The sequence below is a fragment of the Hippoglossus stenolepis genome, chromosome 3 (assembly GCF_022539355.2).
Source record: "Hippoglossus stenolepis isolate QCI-W04-F060 chromosome 3, HSTE1.2, whole genome shotgun sequence".
Taxonomy (NCBI): domain Eukaryota; kingdom Metazoa; phylum Chordata; class Actinopteri; order Pleuronectiformes; family Pleuronectidae; genus Hippoglossus; species Hippoglossus stenolepis.
This window is the reverse complement of record NC_061485.1, coordinates 12,624,685-12,644,775: the sequence shown is the minus strand read 5'-3', so window position 1 is coordinate 12,644,775 and position 20,091 is coordinate 12,624,685. Positions and strand designations below refer to the sequence as shown.

At 43.0% G+C, this 20,091-nt stretch overlaps 1 protein-coding gene across 1 annotated transcript in view; it reads right to left on the bottom strand.

Moving 5' to 3' along the window:
* Positions 1–647: 647 nt before the first annotated feature.
* skib (v-ski avian sarcoma viral oncogene homolog b) overlaps positions 648–20,091 on the bottom strand; it is a 31,589-nt gene continuing 12,145 nt past the window's right edge. The window contains exons 2-7 of the mRNA XM_035150034.2: positions 4,583–4,696; positions 4,336–4,439; positions 4,001–4,236; positions 3,182–3,456; positions 2,847–3,077; positions 648–2,748 (exon numbers count right to left, since the gene is read on the bottom strand). Coding sequence (XP_035005925.2) covers positions 2,527–2,748; positions 2,847–3,077; positions 3,182–3,456; positions 4,001–4,236; positions 4,336–4,439; positions 4,583–4,696 — 1,182 coding nt within the window. The 3' untranslated portion in view covers positions 648–2,526. The remainder of the gene's footprint in view (positions 2,749–2,846; positions 3,078–3,181; positions 3,457–4,000; positions 4,237–4,335; positions 4,440–4,582; positions 4,697–20,091) is intronic.

The window sequence follows — 20,091 nt, the reverse complement described above, 5'->3', positions numbered from 1 at the left end:
AACCAAAGGCTGGCTGCCAAGTCATAAACCCTACCTCCTCCATGTTAGTGGATGGGACATGGAACTAAAAAGTCAATACACGTCAAATAAATTGTCTGAAAGATGTTTTCTGTCATTTTAGGTAGTTCCTATTACACTGATGTATATTAAGGTGTAAGCTTCCCCAGTAAGTTTGTTTTTGATTAGTTATTTGATGCTGTAAAAACTAGGTGAAATGTCATGATTGTATCAAGAGTTCGTTACCATGGCTCCATCCACCGATCGCTACTGCACAGACTCCGGCTCCATATGTGCAAAATGTTGGCGTTTGCATACGGGATATTTAGACTTAATTTCTGGATAGTGGGACGAATTTGAGACGCGGCGTCGATATTTGTTGGTCATAAATTTCACTTCAAACAGAAAGGTCAACCTGCTGGTGGCACTGGAGGAAAGGTCAGATGATCAGCATAGTCCGTCGCATACCTGGTCACATTTATTACCCTGGGGAACATGAGAATCGTTACTAAATATTATGAGAATCCATTCAATAATTGATGGAGCCTACATTGGAGCTATGCTTATGGCACGGCTTAAAACACAACCACAAATATACACAAACACTGGTTCCATTGTGGTACACAAGAAAAACACTCCTCAGAACTTTGTAGGATTGATTTAGATTTTAATGGGTATTATACAAGTTTTTCGAAGGAAAAACAAAAACATTGTAAGAGGCAAGTGAAACCTCACTTCCAAACCAAAACTACAACAGTATCAGCTAACAAAATGGATATTGCTATTACACTGTACCCAACAAATACTGAGCGAGGGTATCATAATGATAAGACATAAAAGTGTTTCTTGTCTATATATATATTTATATATATACGAGAGCACCTAAAGTTGAAACCACGAAAAGGTGTCGCTTCTAATCTATTTGAAGGGAGGTTGGAGGTGCAGAGAATTCAAATCCATTATTCAGTTTTTGGTCTGTGGTGTCATATATACTCTATAATTCATCAAATAATAAAGATTCTTCTCAAATAAACAAAATCAAGGGAGAAATTATAATCTGTTTCAAATCTACAAACTCTACTGATAGGTCAAGTTCGTGACTATATTTATGGTTTACCACCCATTCTGGTAAATGCCCTGTGATTGCAATGATATTCAGGGATACGACATTGAAATTGCAAATCCAAATATAGTCTCTTTTTGGTTTCAAGTAAGAGCAAGAAATAATATTCATAATCAGTTTAAGTCTGGAGCAAGCAAACATACCAACAAATATCTTATTTACAATATCATTGTATGTACATCAGAGGATACTGAGGGAAAGTATGCTTAAATTCCAAGTTCATGTTAACTTGTGATTTAAAAAAAAGTAACAGGGAGTACAATGCACAATGCAAGGTTCTTTTCTTTAAAAAGTGCAATTCCTTTTCTTAAAGTAAAAAAATATATATCCATATTTTGTATATATGTAGAAATGTTGTTCATATAAACAGCATTTGTTGATTTAAGAGCCTAAAACCAGTGACTAAAAATGAATGCTTTCTGTTAATAGGCAGCAAATTATTATAGAATATAAATTATTTTACAATACTCAATAGAAAATCAGAAGTACCGCATTTCAACAAATACAGGCAGCCGTCGAAGTTTTTTTTTTTCTTTTAGAAGGGCATCTGTAGACTTATCTGCACTAATGTGGGCAAGAATTTTAACTATTTATCACATGATTTGGTTGCAAAAAACATTACTGGAAAAAAACAATGTTCAAACAACAAATAAAGTTGCGTCATAATATTAAAAAGTAACACTTCCATAAAATATCTAAAGCATAAAACAGTGGTGGACCTGAAGGCAGCCCACGTAACCTCCAATACTTCAGGTTTATAAAATACAAAAGGTAGACAAGCTCGTATACACGCGTACATGTTTGTATATGGATGTTTTTTTCTTGCCTGTGGAATAACAGTGCTGCGCAAGCAATATTTCTTAAAAAGTACATCCTCTACACAGTTATAAAAAGCAAGCGGATATTAAAAGTAAATAGTGGTAAACTGGTGTCTCTTGTTTCCAGTGGTCTGCAATGACACCTTTGAGTGTACCAATATTCTGTGGCACTGAGAGTTTCGTCATCTGCTCATGTTTCACCAGGCGCAACTTGTTCCTTCCCTTCATATTCAAGTAGTGTTATGTGGCTATATTTGCACATCGTAGAATAGCTTATACCAAAATAGAGTCCGTGGACAGCGTCAGGGGTCTGACGTCACTGGAGAGATGTGTTCATCGCTGAAGAAGTCTTTCTAATGCTCGACAACATGCTGAGACATCATGCTACTTTCCAGTTCATTTCATTATATTCATATATTGTCATAATAATATCATGTAGTATCATATCATATTATATATGACAGATTTTTTTTCCTCTTACAAAACTGACACCGTCGAGTCTCTTTTCAATAACAGGAGGTGCAACAAAGTCCATTAATCATACTCCTTTTGTTTTGAGTCCTTTTCTCCAGTTCTGAATGTGCAACTTTAGGATCCGTTGGTGAGTTGTGCGCTCTGTCTGTGTTTATCTGTGTTTGCGTCGTTGGGGTCTCCGGGGGGGCTGCCGTCGGCCTGCAGCGCCAGCTGGATTTGCAGGTCTTTAACAACGCTCTCCAGGCTCTGCCGAGCTTCTCGCTCCTGCTGGAGCTCCTGCCTCAGCTGCTCGCGGTCAGATTCTGCTTGCTGGAGCTGCACATGAAGCTCTTCAATCTGCACAGCACAACAGACAGCAGTTACAGTAAACGAAACACATGTAAAGGACGTGATCAATAGTCTGTTCGTGGTCAGGCATCTTGCAGACGTCTCACCTGAGTAGAGTACTTGACCCGGAGACGCTCTGCCTCACAGCCTTTGTCACAAACTCGCAGCTGCCTCTCCCTCTCCAGCTCTCCCTTCAGCCGCTCACACGACTCCTCTGCATCCCTCATCTTCCTCTCCCAATCCACACGAAGGCGTTCGATCTCCTTTCGCAGGTTGCGCTTGGCTTCAATGGCCTCACGAAGGCGTCCTTTCTTAGCCACCCTCACAAACTCTAATTCCTGTGAAAAACATTAGAATAAGTTCATGTTTGAGACACTGATATTCATGAGCAGATTACTGTTGCGCCGCAGTGTAGTACTTCACAAGAACAGGGCTGCGTTACCTGCTGAAGGCTGCGTTTAGCTTGTACAGCAACTGCCAGTTTTTCCTCCTGCTTCACTCTCATCTTGACAATCTCCTGCAGCAGCTTCTCACGAGCTTCTTTGCTGTCCAGGCCTGCGTACAGCATCTGTCTCAGGGAGTCCATATCTGGGCAAACGGGCCCTGACAGCCAGACAGGTCCCTCCTGAGCTCGAGTGACACTCTGCGGGGTGAGAGTCTGAGACACGCTGGTGCAGGCTGACGGAGGAGAAGCCAGGGAGGAGGGTGGCTCTGGACCTAGGGGAGGGAGAGAAAGAGATTTTATATTAGAAAAGACAAATGTGTAAGAATGTTGTGATATTTCTCAAAGAAGTAGGCAAGATGTAAATGTGCGCTTTTCTTGTTCTTATTTTCAGCTAAATGTTTCAACCATTTATCCATTATATTTACCTCTCTACTGGATTTATAAATCATTTCAAGCTCTGCCCAATTTCACAATAGTTTCCACAACACTTGATTCATGTGTATGGATATATCTATATTTTATTTAATCACATTTGTATTTATTTCAAATGAGTTCTGCTACTCTGCCTTTACACCCCATTTTTTAAGCTACGTAACAGCAAAAATCTAAAATTCTATTTTCCCTTGCACTTCTTCCATTCGACACCTGGTGGAGTAGTTGCACAGGAGTCACCCTAGACCAGCTCTGCCATGGCTCATTTCCAGTGGGGATCATGTGTGATAAAAGTTGTAACTGTAAAATATGTGTGTTATATAGGCTGACTCCTGTGAGGGATAAATTCTTTCAGTTTTATTCCATGCGATGGGTGGTACTCACGATCATCGCAGTCGTCCACATCAATCTCTCCATCGGTGTCCATGCTGTCAGCTTGTTTGCTGGGACTGGAAGGGGCCGGTTTTGCTGCAGGCTGTACGTCTCCATTATGCAGCTCCTGTGGCGGCCTGGAAATGGCTGTCAGTCCCCTGCCAGGAGCGGGGCTCTCCCTGGGATGGACCAGGGGAGCGGGTGTCAGATTAGGATCCGTCAAAGCCTCCTGATTCTTAGAGTAGGACCTATGGAGGCAGTGGAGGTAAATTTAAAACATTTCACTCTACTGAGTTCAGATGTTATGTCTGTAAAAGTGAAACTGTCACAGCTCTCGGATGACTCACCTCTCCACCTCACTCTGAGAGGCTGGTTTCTCTTTCTCTGCAGCTTTAGGAGACCAGGGGCGGAAAGCAGAGGGCCTCTGTTTCAGTTGGACTTGTTTCAGATCCTGGAATAACAAATGAAACAACAAGCTCGGATCAACCCACAATAAACTACCTCTGGAACGTTATATTAGCTGTGATGAACACACTCTTCATTTAACAAGGCTGAAACATGAGGTCACATTTAGATGAGTCCACGATGATTCACCTTGTGTGCAGACTTGGCCAGTGACTGTAACCAGTCAGGTTTCCTGTCTTTTTCGGCTGACGGAGATTGCAATTTGTCGAATTTGGACCTCTTGGCTGCGACGGGGCTGGGAGACTGTGGGAAGAGGAGAGAGAGAATAGATGGTTAATCATCATCATCATCCTCTGCAGAGATAAAGTGCAGATATTACATCACGGAGCACTGTGGAGATTTCAAGAGCCCACAACTTCTAAAAATGATCCTGTGTGACTGTAAATGGTATCATTCATAAGCAACGCGTGGATTTGTCAGAACATGTGTTCAAAAATGATTTTCTTTTGTTTTTCAACTCAGTCTTATTTAATATTTGCAGGACAAGAGCAGAGAGTCACAGTGAGGTGGAAAACAGAAGAAAAAGAAAACAGTGGAGAAGTCACAGGGAGGGAAGGAGGAGAGAAGATGTGTCTGTGTAAGCGTTCAGTCTCTGAGCTTGGCAAGTCCCTGTGTATGTGTGAGTGTGTGTGTGTGTGCGTGCGCGCAGGGCTTTGAGCTGAGCAGACACTCAAGCTGGTCTGGCTGGCAGCCAGTAGGGCTACATTGCTCCCTGCCAGGCAGAAGAGGCGCCGTCAGGTGGAGCAGATCGACTCCCAGAACCACAGAAATATTGCGATATTGAAGCAGACGGAGGTAGACAGAGATGGAGACGAATTAAAGTAATTGCAATCCGATCTGACAGACAATCGCGTTGCAGTGTTCAGAGAGGGATGCATGTTAATGCAGGGCTGCAGATGCATGAGGCAGACTGTACTTTAGGGAGGGACACATCTGCCTCAAAATACTGAATCTCAGGAGCTTCTTTCTCGTATATTTTACATTGTCTGTGTGTGTGAGAGACAAGCTCCAGGGTCATGTGTTGAGATAGCAAACCTCCTCAGCCCTCAGGTCTGCACTTGTCAGACAGAGGATATGTTTACCTAGGCAGGCGCAGAGGCCAGCGCAGACCTGCCTGCCTCGCTCTTACTCACTACTATGACATTCTGCCTTCAGGAGAGGCAAACACTCCCATCCCCTCGTCTGCATGTGCGATTCAAGACAAATGATTACTCTGTGTACCTTCGAAATCCTCAATGGAAACACTCCTGCAGGGTTGCATGTAGTTGTGAAAGCTTAATCGTTGCGTACAGTAATCACCTCAAGATGGAAATGACAAACCTCATTTGGCATTAAGCGAGAAGCCTGGTCGGTAATGAATCATGTCTCACAGCTTTTTTTTTTTACACAAATCCAGATGCTGTGTGAATGTTTGTGTGTGTGTGCATGTAGCAATGAGTGGGTGTCGTGTGGGTAGGCGAGGGGGCTGTGGGTGTAGACATATGTGTATCTGGTACAGTGTGTTAGTCAGGTCTGGCACCACAGATCTGAAACTACAGAAACTGAGGTCGGCCGCAGTTCTGAAAAAAGTGTATTTCAATAGTCAACTGTTTAAAGAGCTTTACTAATGACAGCAGGAGCTTTAATGCTAATGATGACGAAGTGTTTAGGTAATTTATCAAGCAAAATAATAGTTATTCTCTGGTTTGACGTTTTGAAGATTTAAAATTAAGTTTTAACAGTTTTAATTATTATATGTTGAATATTCTGCAGGTTTTTGAAACGTTAATGAAACAGAACAAATCATCTGATGGGAAATAGTGAAGTTTAAAAAAAACTATTTTCTGGCATTTTATGGACTAAACCATAAATCGAGTGCCGGCCCCCCACAGATTACTGCAAAAAAATATTCCTTTAACTGCGGAATACTTTGCTCCCGCCCCCCCCTTTCTTTCAATGCCATCTTAACACCTATCCATGTCTTTAAGCTGCAGAGCTGGCTATAATAGTTACGATATATAACTTATTAGTTTTGTTGTTTTTTTATTAATAATTATTAATTTCCATGTCTTTATTTATGGTTTTCACAAAAAAACAGCTGCCAGCTGAAAATAAAAAAATAATGCTATGGGGCCGGGGGCTTGAACCAAAACAGGAAAACCAGAGGTAAACTCTGCTATAAAAGCTTCATAAAGAGAAGAAGAGCTGCAGATTCAGCCTCTTTCACTATGTCAGGATGTTTCCACATTATCACTTTATACATTATAATAATAAAAGGAAAAAAAATTGATTATATGCCAACATTTGACCGGCACTCCCTAGCAGAGGAGATATTGCATCTCGATGGGACCTTCCTGGTGAAATCAAGAACACGTAACTAAATAAATCAGATTGATCATGTTTGATTTGATAATCAGATCAATCAATTGCTATGAATAATAATAAATTGCACTGCTATATTGAAGAATTAAAAGTGCTGTTGAGCTGCAGGCTGAGTAGCTTCAGGTGTAACTGCTGTGTTTGTCTGGACGCTCCCCTCACATCTCCCTGACTCACAAATGTCTCTACCTGTCCAACCAGTCACCACATAACACACACCCATTCATGCACAGCACAACTACTGTTTGCTTTAGCTACTGTCTCCTAACCCCAGACCTCCCGCTGACGGCGTGTGCGGCTCAGCGTCGGTGACTCGACCCCTCACCTGCCTGACTCAAGGCCAGTGGTTTCCTAAGAAACTGCTGCTCTGGTGTAATCAGACTCTGTAATTACTGACGTGACTGTTGTTTTCCCGACAAAGGATGTCGGTCCGTCTGCTGCTATTTCTACGCTGAGGTTTGCAGCTCCAGGAAGGCTACGAGTGCTAGACATAATAGAGTCAGAAAACAGACACTCCCAGACACCACAAGGGACCTGCTGGCTAAATCTGACACTGACCTCACAGGAGAGCAGCCGCACAGGCTTTACTCACCACCACATCATAGACATAGCATGGCCACAGAGTCATAACACCCTCCTCACACATTCTACTGCCGAGCAGGTCCCATTGAGCCAGATGATAGGACAACCCCCCCCTCCCCCCCTCACTCTCTGCGAGTGTCTCTCCCTCTCCCCCTGGTAAGAGAGGGAGGCTTCGTCGGAGGAGTTTGCTTTGGCTGCGTCCCCTGTGGGAACTGAGTCTTGAGTGGGAGGGGGGTGGGCCAGGGGAGCGGGACCACAGAGGAAGCACTGAGCTGAAGGAATGTATACTTGAAGGCCAAGTACAGCCTCCCCTTTAAGACTCCATTCAAGCATTGCCCTTTTCATCTCGCTATTGTATGATATTTCTTTGAGGCCCTGTAATGAGGGAGCGTTTCAAAGCAAACCTGTAGGCTAAATACTGTCTAATAGCGGCCGGGCAAGAGTAGACCTGCTTTATTTTTTAATTAGTGCAACATAATGGCATGGTAATACCAGGATAAGCCCCAGCTATTTTCATGCTGGCATGGCAGATATTCACAGAGACACACACGGCACATGGGAAACATATCAATATCTATTCCAAGAGCGCGGCGTTTGACCTGCTTGAAGAATAATGTGTCGATATATTTCTAACTGGAGCGTGATGAGGACTGAACTGTTATTTCCCTGGAACATGGAGCAAATGAACGATATTTGATCATTGATCAGTGATTATACCAGGACTCACTCTGCAGAGATTAGTTAACAAATGGTTGGTGAGAAAAAAATGTCTTATCACTAACTTCCGGTTTAATGAGCCCAGGTTTTGATATAACTGTCTCTGACGTGTAAACTGTGAACGCTGTTGATAGGGACTCTTTTTTCAGTGACCGCGTTTGCCGCTGCCGCCAGACACAGATAAGCAGGAGCCTGGGTAGAAGACGTAGAAGGTTGAAGAGGAGGAAGTGTGGGAAAGTGGATAGATGTGCAGGGGAAGAGGAGGCTGATTGAAAAGCGATGAAGGATCAGAGGCTGACCAGGTATCAGACTTGACAGGTGGTAAGTTGTGTGGTTAGGGTGAGGCCCTTATTCCTCCCAAAGTAAAGTTTAGGAATTGTGCTGTTTTTCTTTTACAGATCTGCCAAGGAGGTTCTTTTTCCTGCTGTGCTTTTTGTGCAGTTTGCAGGATTACGTAAAAACTACCGAACGGATTACCACAAAACTTGGTGGAAGGATTCTGTGTGGATCAGGAAAGAGCCCATTACATTTTGGTGCTTTCTTAAACATTTCGAAAAAAAGCGTTCATATCAACATTTTCATTGAATTCATGGATCTTGATGAGAAAATTCCAGCATGTTGAAGAGTTTGATATTTATGCGCATGTACAAATCAGAATAAAAATCTGTATCATGTGAATTTAAATGTGGTCTCATAAGGAGACTGTTGGGCCTTGGTGGAGATGTAGTTTGTCTTTATTTTTAGTTTATCACCGGATGATCTAGAATCTCTCTAATCTCTCTGTCACTGCAGAGACTGTGCAGGTAAAATAGGTGAACAAGGTCGTTGGTTAATTACCATGCTACTTTTACCGTTCTACACATTTTCTTTCTAACCTGTCTGACCACTTTACGCGGCAGTTTCCCGCCCTGTTGGTCTTCTCTGAAATTTTAGTGCACAATACTAAAATCTCGCCAAAATAAAGAAGACAGATTTTCTTAACTAGTCAGGAAAGCTATATGTTTCTCTGTTTACACTCTTAATGCTAAACTAAGCGGCTGCTTGCTTTAGCTTCATATTCACTGTACAAATATGAGAGCAAGCAAATGAAAATGTATATTTCCCTAAATGTCGAACTATTCTATTAATATCTATTATATCTATTACTATCTGTTTATGTAATGTGGAAACGTTGGCGAGTCTTTAAATGTTTCATGTCTGTCACACAGGAAAGACAATGACGGTGAAACCTGCAGAATCTGCTGCAGTGCCAAAACAAATTAAATAAATAATAAAAATAATAATAATAATAATAAAACCAGAGAGAAACAAAACATGGGGCAGCTCTTATCTGCTGAGACAAAAATAGTTTCCCCAGCTGAACTTCCTCGGGCAACAGTCATACAATACCAACGCATGCTGCATGACAGCATGGCATTAAGAAAAGTGCACAGCAACAAGACACAACAGTTTCAGATTACGACCTCCTTTTCCCTCCTAAACCCCTAAATGTAATCCCCAGATCGACATGTGCTTAGTGGGGCGCTGTCTCACTCAAGGGCACACCAACTGGCACGGCTCGCTCGGCCGACGGCCTTAGTTGGAAGTGAGAGAATACTAGTTTGAGTAATCTGATCCCCGCAGTTCGGTGTGGACGGTCACAGGGATGCCTTGAGCTCTCTATTCAACTCTCACCGCGCAAATCGTACGACTGTCCCTTGATTTATATAAAGCCCCGTGGTCACCTCGTAACAGCTGGGGGAAAATTATTGGTGTCTGCCCAGAATACCCCTGAAACTCCATCCCTATTCCGCACAGATGCAGCACAAGCTCCCATTTCCCCTCCGTAAATCTTCGCTTAATTTATCCACGTCTCCTCCTAATATATTCTGTCTCCGCCGTGTCCAGTTTGAGGATATACTGTTTGTGTAGCTGAACTGAGCCATGACAGTGTGGACATTCAAAGAGAGCTGCGGGGCCTGGCATAAGGTTGGCATTACAGCAAAGCTTATTGGATTGTCCTAATTGTCTTTAGGATTGAGACTTAATGAGGTCTGAGGTGGACGCAGGATGAGCTGCTGTTCCTAAAGGTAGAAAATAACCCATCAGGTCCACACGGCTTGACACTTATAGCTGCGAGGCAGGAGAGCGGAGCATTAAAGCAGTGCTCTCCAGTTGTCAACCATTCACAGAGTGAGACGTGTGTGGAAATGTATTGATCTCCTGACCTCAGTGGAACCAGTTGGGGTCATTTCTACACAACTATATTAACATATGTTGGTCTGACTTCATGTTGTCATTCGGTTCCTCCATATCGTACAATTACAGTATGGAGAAACATGGATCTCCGCTCAGATTTATTTTTGGTGGAGTATTTCCTTATCAGGGGCCCGAGGATACAGAATGAATGTAGTTCCAATAATCACTCTCCTTTTAGCTCTGTTATGGTCTCTACCACTCAATATTCCTCTATAACTGTTCTACTATATTGTTGTTAACTTTGTCTTTCTGCTGTTTGGTGCTAAGCAAATACTGTCAGTGTACTTTTAGAGCTTTTTTTGAAAACCTTAAGGTTGTGGAACCATTTCATGGAACTGAAAACTGTTATAAAGCTCCATAGAGACTGGTAATGACTATCGTTGGTTTCGTCATAATAATCCACATCTTTCACATTGAATTAACAATTAGATGCACGGTTGATATTTAAAACAGCAAAAACATACTTCCAATAAGTAATTCTTGGAAAAATGAAAAAATAAATACAAATAAAATAGATAAAAAGTAATGTTTTACACTGACTTATAATACACACCCTGATTTGGTATTTTATTACAGTATTCATGTTAAATAATTGCTTTTAACAGATTGTGGCCTGGGGCTCATATAGAGACAAGACTAATTTGTTAAAATATAATCTGTTTTTGCTTTGAAGACATAATGCGCATGATTCACTTCATTCAGTACAATCATACATGTCATCCAAAGTGAATGAAACTATTAAGACACAATAAAGTAATCTGTTGCTGACACGTTTCATTTGTAGTTTCATGCAAAAACTTGCTCCTGACTCAAGTTGAACTGCCTGCATGTGCATGAAAAGATCACCTCGTTGGCGAGAGCAAACAAAACGGAAGATTATTGTACAACCGTGCGGCGGGAAACGAATTCCAATTCAGGTCCAAACATGGCAGCCATAACAACAGCAAGACATGCCCGGCCGCCCGCAGCCTGCCTGCCTGCCTCTCATACAGTGTGTTGATAGTGGAGTCCAAAGCACTCCTTTCCCCTCAGAGGATGACCTCACGGTAAAAAAGGGCTCATAAGTTATTTCAGCAGACATGGAAACCCTAAACTAAAAGACATGAGCGAGACAAGAAACAGATGTCACTGCAGATTACACATTATTAGCATGAGCATGTTTGGTATGGTTGTGAGACAAAGTAATCTTAGGAAATGAAACATGCTCTGTGACTGGTGTATTTATAGATGCACATAGCGCCAAATTCAGCAGATAGTTGTCTGAGCCCCCTGCTGCACTATTGGAGTAAGAGAATTAAACATTACATTGCAGGATCTGACGGAAGACAAAAGGCTGTGGAACACACACACAACACACACGCACACAATGTCTTTATGCTTCTATTCACATTTAGCACACTTATAATGTAGGAGCAGCTGCAGTGCTAACCAGGAGGCCGGAGGGGATGAAGGTTAACAAGAAAGACAGAAAAGAGAGAGAGAGAGAGAGAGAGAGAGAGAGAGAGAGAGAGAGAGAGGTTACATATTTATAGGATTTCATTTAGTGCTCATGAAGGGCTAACATTAATTTTAAATACTCGAAACACATTCACGCAACTTTCAAGAACATCATAAATAAATAAAAAGAAATCGTCTGAGATATTGTGAGGAAATTCATTTTATAAGCCAATTACCTCTCTGATTTTTGTTGCGAGTAAGAGTAACGTGACTTGTTTTTGGCTTGAAGCCAAACAAATGAAATATTTAGTTATGTAAATGCTGCTGATATTTCGGTTTTTCTCGTCTCTTTCTCATCTCCTATTCACCGGCATGTATTGATCGAAGAATGAGCCGTGACCAGGTGGTTTCGGCTGCAACGCCACTGGAATACACGGCCGTAATTCAGATTGTCTACGTGCCCTTGAGCTGAATTAATGGACGAGCTCTGAGAAGGTATTTTTCAGAGCCTCTAAAATGGTTCCCAGACCAGGCATGTTCGAGAATACTCCCCACACCTAAAATAGAGAAAGTGTTGTTCCAAAATTACAAACCAATCAGCGATTTAAAAAACTCTATCACGTATCGTACAGCGGTCACTGCAGAACGTTTGACGGCGTTTCTGTGGCTGTATCCTGACTTTCATACTTGTGTGCGTGCCTTCACAGAACTTGATCTCTGTTGTGCAGCAGTGCCAACGCCATCTTTGCCATGCAAGCTTAATCCCTAGGCATTACACTGACCCTCATCTGAGTCTCTGCTGGTAATGCATTTGTTTTTTTGTTTTTTTTTTAAAGGTCTATAACTCACCTTCATTTAGTATGATAACTTTCAATGTAATTATAATTCACATGGGCTTTTTAAGACGATACTCAAGGTTTTAAAAAGGCTTCTGTATGATTCCTAACGTGTAAATTAGAACTTACACCTCTCGATTGAATACAGTAGCTCTTGCACCCAACAGCAGTGACAGCTCATTTGTTGTCATAAATAATCAAGGATGTGATTTCTAAATATAAAATGAACAAAGCTCAGTTTGCCTTGATATTCACAAGGACACACAACAAAGATATTTGTAATTTTGGCATAATTTGAACAATAATTCTGGGTAAGTACAGAAGGGTTTTGAAATAAATGGGCGTATTTCACAACAATAAGAAATATCTAGGTTGAGGTCTTTTCCCTTTTTCCAAGAAGTGGAGCGAACTAAAGGTTCACGATAGAGGAATTGCAAAATGTTTAAGCCTCTTAATAGAGTTCTTTTAAATGGAATTCCAGTGATTTAGTATTGGACATTCATCAAGGATAGGAGGACTTCCTCAGGTCAAATTAAAAGATGAATGGTTGACATGGAAGCAGCAGCGGCTGAAATGTCCTGACTTTTACTCCCCAAACTTCGAAAACGCTAGATCCTATACATTTCCCATGATGCAACGCAGTAGCATGCTTTGTCTCGCCCATTATGTGTGTAAATGCCCAGATTTTTCTAATTTAATGGGCCATAATGAGATTATGTTTAATGTCTCATCATGAAGCCTTTCTAGAGACCATTAGGACGTTACACAGATTTCAGAAACTGAAAAGTATCTTCCATGAAAAGCAAAATGACCTTTATTTGGTAGAGTGGTTCGTAATAAAATAGTTCCAGTAATAAACGAATACAAGATTGAGGAGTGTTGAAAATCTGTGGGTTTGTATTTGCAGAGGAATAAAACAGACGACTGAAAATCGGTGGTTTCTTACTGATGAATACAAAAAGAAAAGCTCTGTCCCTTCCCAGACAGTCCGACGTGTTACCAAGCCTTTCTCTCATCAGTGGACTGATGTCGCCAGGCTGAAAACCTTGGTTTGTCACTGATAAGCACATCCCCGCCCGTACGCAGGGAAGTGTGTGCTGCCATTCTCGCCGAAAGCACGCTACCCCTCTGCTCTATAACAAGACAGTAAGTCCAATGTCTGACTGGCTGAGTTTTAATCCCGCAGATTAATACTAATGCCACGGGAAAGAAGGCGGAAAGACGATTAAAATGTCACTGGATAACCTCTCCACAACCCAAACAGTAACAGCTCCAAATACACAGACCATTATATCACCCGCAGTACCTGGTACTGGATGACTCCTCTGCGTCTCCCTCGCAGGGCAGAGAGACGGTGAAGGAGTCAGGGCAGGAGGAGGCCTGGACTCAGGGAGGGGAGGGAGAGCAACTCGCACGCAGACTGTTTGGTTGCAACAGGACAGGATCACTGGGTCTAGACCTCCAGTGTCCGAGAGATTGACGGGCCAGATGGACGGTCAGAGCTCCATGTTAACTACTAAGTACAGGCGGATAAAACTGTTCACCATTGTCCCTAATGACTCCTGAGCAACAATTTATATGTAATGTTTTTAAATCAGTAAAAAAAAAAAAAAAACTCTCTTGTGATATTTGACCTCTTTCCTGCTCTTAGTTAAAATGAATAACGTGAAATAAAATTCCTGCTTGTTGATGAGGAAATGTTTGATCCTCACAGGGGGTTTGTCTCGTCGCCATCTCGCAATTAATTACTATTCTCATCATCTATTTATCTGCCAATTATTTTCTCAATAAATCAATTGATGGATTGGTCAATTCAATTGAGCCTTCTCTCTATTTCCAGTGTATGATAATATATTGCTTATGAGTTTCATTAGACATCATAATTCAAATGTAATCACAGAAATGTTAATAATCGACACAGTAACACAGCTAATTTAAGCCATAAACAAATCAGCATGATACCAATGACGTTTGGAGTATTTTTTTTTGGTAAAGCAGCTCACGGGTCAGCTGAGCTGTGGTCTGTGCCACCGTGCCTTCATGGTAAGCTGAGCCCCATGACCACGTGCCCCCCCGAGCAGCCAGTGGAGACGAGGGCAGGTGGCAGGTTTATTTGGAAAGATGAAAATGGGATAAATACCAGAGGTTAAGAGGTGTGAGGGGATGGGACGGGAGCAGAGGGGGGAATTTAGGGGAGGAGGCCATAAAAGCTGTGAGAGGGTGAGGTGAAGTTAGGGTCACTGCTCACAGGGTCCCATGTGATGTCATTTCACCAATGTCGTCCCGAGAAACCGCTCGGGAGCTAATTGGTTGAACCGAGGTGATAAATCCTACTGAAATTTATAGATCCCGCTCCGATAGCATTCTGCTGAAATGCTGCCTTCATGGTCTCCAGGTTAGGAGACCCAATCTGCAGCGCTGTTGTTTGTCTGACCACTCAAACAATGACATACTATTAAGTGCTGCGGATTGACGGCGTCGGAAGAATTAGCTTTGAACTTCGAATTTAGCTCGTAACCTTGAGAGAGAGGATCACACCTTTTTTTGTACGTCGCCATTAAATATTAGGTATTTTTCTCACACATAAAAGCATCCACCAGAGAGCTGCACTATTTGAAAAGCGCAAATGGGCCAATTCAGATAGGCAGGAAACATTGAGAGTAAAAGGCTCAGAATAAAGAGCAGTGAGGAGCCTTGACGTGACTGAAAGGAGAAAAAAATGAAGAAAGCCAGTGGGTTTTTAAGTGTTCAACCAATTAACTGTCGACACATTTTCTAAACTACACTGGGAGTTGTCTCCTCTGAAATCGTTCGCCTCTCTCTGGCAGAGTGACGGTCGGATTCAAACGTACGGGGGCCTCACAGCTCAAGTATGTGTATACAGTAATATCTGACAGAGATCAAATAGCATTTCACTTGTTTCCACTTGTTCGAGGAATTGTCTGTAAGGGAAATAGGGGATAAAACACCCACAACATCCGTTCCTAAGATCACACATTCCATCCTTAAACACTGGTTTTGTTTCCCTCCTCCGTTAGGAAAACATATCTGCTTACAGAAGTAATTAGGTGAGAGGGCTCGAGACTCACAGCTTCCATAAAATGAATACGAGCGCTCTAAAATGGCGAGCTGAAACGGGCGGGGGGTGGACCGCAGCACCTCATGAATTCTGCAATTTGCCGTCTGTTTCTTGACTCTGAAATTTTCTTGGAAATGTCTTTTCCTGGATGATTTTATTGCACAAGAGCCTGTGTTTTTCTCCATGGCAACCACATAACAGTAGAGCCCAACTAAGCTCTGACTCAACAAACAGAACTCCACAAAATACCCATTGCAACGCCAGGGTTTTCCCCCCTCGCCCAGCTTTCCTGCAAACGCTGCCCGAGAATGGCCTTAAAACACAGGCCGAATTATCACATTGACCGTGAATGAAGACGCATGCAGGGATTAATCAGGGCACATGCTGCATGTGACATGCTACGGAAGATATGTGCGAGGGAAACAGCCATGCTCCCCCCCCCGCTGAGCCTCAGGTGCTGCATGCATTCAGGCTTTTCGTGAGCCAGAACCACGACACGTTGAGTACAGTAGGACAGGCGGCAGCTGGGTACTGTTAACCTGACGGAGCCTTGCTTAAAGCAACAGCAGGTTCAGAACAAATACACCGGACGGAGCGTTACGTAAAAGTCTGTCACTCTCTTGGTGGGCTGAGCTGGAAGGACGCAGGCGCTTTGTGGCTCTAATGTAGCCACTAAAGGGGAAGGCAGGCCAGGGATTAGTGTTGCAGGCAGGCACAGGCCTGAGAACAGGGCATCATGTGTACAACTATGAAACGTCCATGGCTTTTACCCACAAAGCAATTCTCTAGGCTGGACACTGACAACATAACCTACAAGAAAGTAATTACACAGAGTGTTGCCAAAAATGCAAACTAGCTTGTTCTAAAAATACGATTAAAACTCTTTATTTCTACTCTGATGTTTTCAGAAGGCACATTTTTTTTAATTCAAGGCTACCGCTCACTGTAAAGACAAAGTTACTGGAAGGAGACTGAAAGAGTCGTTGACGTCCTCCCACCACCTGTCCTTGAATCATACTCATCACCTAGCACGCCAGCAGAGGATTTAGTTCACCGCTTTCTCATTGGTGAACCGTCAACCTTCTTGTCTTGACTAGTTAAGGCCATTCCTAAGAAAACAGGACATGTCTGCGAAACTGTAACTTAAGACGGCAGCGAGCTCGGCTGCAGTTTCAGCTGCTGTCGAGCAGCTGTACGGCCGTTAGCATGTGTGGCTCATGCTCTCGGCCTTTCAAAGGCTTTCAGAGGCTTCAACCTTGCTAAAACACAGAATCAAACAAAATTATCCTTTATTTGTTGCATATAAGGTCACTGCAAAGGAGCATGGGAGGCTGCCAACTTCTCTCTTTGCCTCTCCCGCACTCCCCGTCTACCTCGTAGTGAGCACAGAGGAGTATGCCACAGGGAGGGGAGGCCCTACACAGGAACTCAATAATAACTTTCAGCAGTCTAGCCAGGAGGCTGGAAGCCCAGACTGCGGCTGTTCCCTCCTGTCTTTGTTCCTCCCTCCGCGCGGCCCCACGCTCCTCCCTTCGCCCCCCTCCTCCTGCTGGCCTGTGTCTGCTCCACAGGACTGATGCATTCTGCAGACAGGCCAGCGCTCTTAAAGAGACACAGGCCACATTTTTATCCCCTGAATCACTGCAGTGGACGGAACCACTAAAGCAAGAGAACAGTCCCTCATTTCCAGCCTCTCAATCAGGGGCCAACGCTTTACTTTCACCTTCTTTTCTTGACGCCTGTGATGCTGACAAGATGCAAAACGCGAGGGAATAAACACGCCGAAGTATGTCGAGAGGCTCTCAGTGGGTCTCTTTCACTGCGGCTACTTTTGAAGGTGCCTTTGATGCTTTCTTCAAAGTTTGTCAAGTGCAATCAATGCTCTTAGCATTATGAGTTCATTTAATCCCATTGACATGATAATTTTTGGAGACACTCCAATAAACCTAATAATATGTATATAGATTGTACTGTGGTGTTTGACTCTGGGAAGCCCAGAAAATTGAGGGGGAAAAAATCTGCCACAGTTTGAAAGTGCCCAAACTAATGTGATCAAAAGTCTTGTTCTGTCTGACCAACAGTTCAAAATGCTGCACGGGGGAGGGATAATCAAAGATTTCTGCTTGGAAAAAAAAGTAAATGATGAAAATACCCTTTGAGCGTCTAATTGTTGCAGCTCTAATAGAGACACGTAGCATCAGTTTTAATTTTGCATTCACTCCTGCTGAGTTTATTTTTCAACAATAATGAGTAAAAGGTGAGAGACACAAGATAAATCAGAACTCTCACCGTGTTACAGCAGATTTTTTTTAAATTAGAGAAGATCCCTACCTTCCCGTTTCTATGCCTCCTGTTTTATGAGTTGCACAGAGCATGAGAGACCTAACAGTGTGTGACTGAGCAGGGCCATGTTGAGCTCTATACCACAGCAAGGAAATGATTAAAAATTTAATAGAGTTGAGTGACACAGAAACCTACGAGGGCGTGCCTGCCAAACACGCTCTCATTCTTTTTGCTGTCAGCACTTTTCTTCTCTTCATACACAAAGTGTGTGAAGCGGCCGAGGGTCTGAAAATCCAGCCCCAAAACTGGCAAGAGATCAAAGTCAATATCAATAATTTACACAAAAAATATATTGACTTTCACTCTTCCTTTTCAATTTAAGGGTTCATATTGCATACATCAATACAAATAATGTTGCTTCGCACGGTTGAAGTTGGTATTATAAAGCTCCGCATCCTTTGATTAGCTAAATATCTTGAAGGGGCTAAAGGGTTAACACATCTCAGCTGCAGAATAACAAAAGATGAAATCTCTATGGGAGGTATCAGTGCCAAAGTCAGCAAAGCAGCACAGTCCTCTGCAATGATAACCCCATTCTGGAAAACCTATAAGGCTGAGCATCCAGCTTCAGATGGACCAGGCAGCTCCAGCTCAGGCTCTTAAAAAAAGGGAGAAATCTTCCAGCAGAACATAACTGAGATTCTCAGGAGTGTCTTCAGCCCTGAAATCTCCATGACAATCTCACCGGGCTCAAACTCCAGTATTTTCATGGCTTAACAATGTTGTTATTCCCACTTCAGTCATACGTGCACACGAAATAAAGTCGCCACCTGACTGGATGAGGCTGTTTCTGGACAAAAAGAGATCTGCAGTCGCACACAGAAAAACTTTGGTGCAGAGGGTGACACATACCCAAGCAACACCAAGCCTTTGAATCACCAGTGTTTATGCAGCCACATAATTCTGCACCATCTGTAGGACTCAGGTCTGATTTTCTGCATAGCATAATAAGCTTGTCGGCTTGACACACACACACACACACACACACACACACACACACACACACACACACACACACACACACACACACACACACACACACACACACACACACACACACACACACACACACACACACACACACGCTGAGTTGCACTCTTCTGAAACACACACACACACACACACACGCTGAGTTGCACTCTTCTGAAACACTTTTAAAAAATACAGCAAGCTCATAAAATCAAAAGGAGGATCTCTGGCCCGGAATACATCTTTATTCAGGGCAGTGATAACAGTTTCACAGTGACGTCCACTCCTTTGCCCTCGAACTCTGAACCAACCGTCACCTCCTTCACCTTACAAGGCAGAAGCAGGGTGAAAAAAAGGCAATGAACTTCTGACCTGTCATTCAGACTGTGGAGGAAGCTTTGCAGCTCGGGGGCAACCAGAGTCCACCATCCACTCTGTCTCTCTTCCCCTCAGTGTCTCACCCTGCCATCCCATAAACCCCCACTAAAAAACCTCCTGCTCCCCCTTTTATGGCTGCCAGATGGCGGGGAGGCCTCCTTGCCTCTGGACTTGCCTCTCCAGTCTAGTAAAACCAGTTGACCTCAGCAACATAAAAACTGCTATTTATGAAAAGGCTTGGAACAAAACACACAAACATCCTGCCACGGAAACAATCAAATGCCATCTCATCTCCCAAAGAGCCCTTTTACAAGATGAGAGCCGGACAGCGGAGACAGCCGTGGAAGTGCACCCCTGCGCTGAGGCGGCGTTGAAGTCCAGATGTAGCGCGACTACACCCAGGTACAATTTTTTTTTTTCTTTTTCTGTGTAAAGGGGTTTTATTTGCGTGCCTTGGGTGTGAGCGCAGGACTTTGGCAGCGTCTAAATTTCTCCCTGAGAAACGGAAAAGCAAAACAAACAGAGCCGTCTGCATTCAGGTCGAAGCTGAACCGCAGAACCACAGTCTGGCCTGCGGTTCACAACATTCTGTTCCAGCACTGACTTCACCTAAAACAAACACTCTCAAGACCCGTCCACCTCAGCCAGAGGGAGAGGAATCTGAGAAAAAGAAGTTTAGATCTGAACTCCATTAACAAATC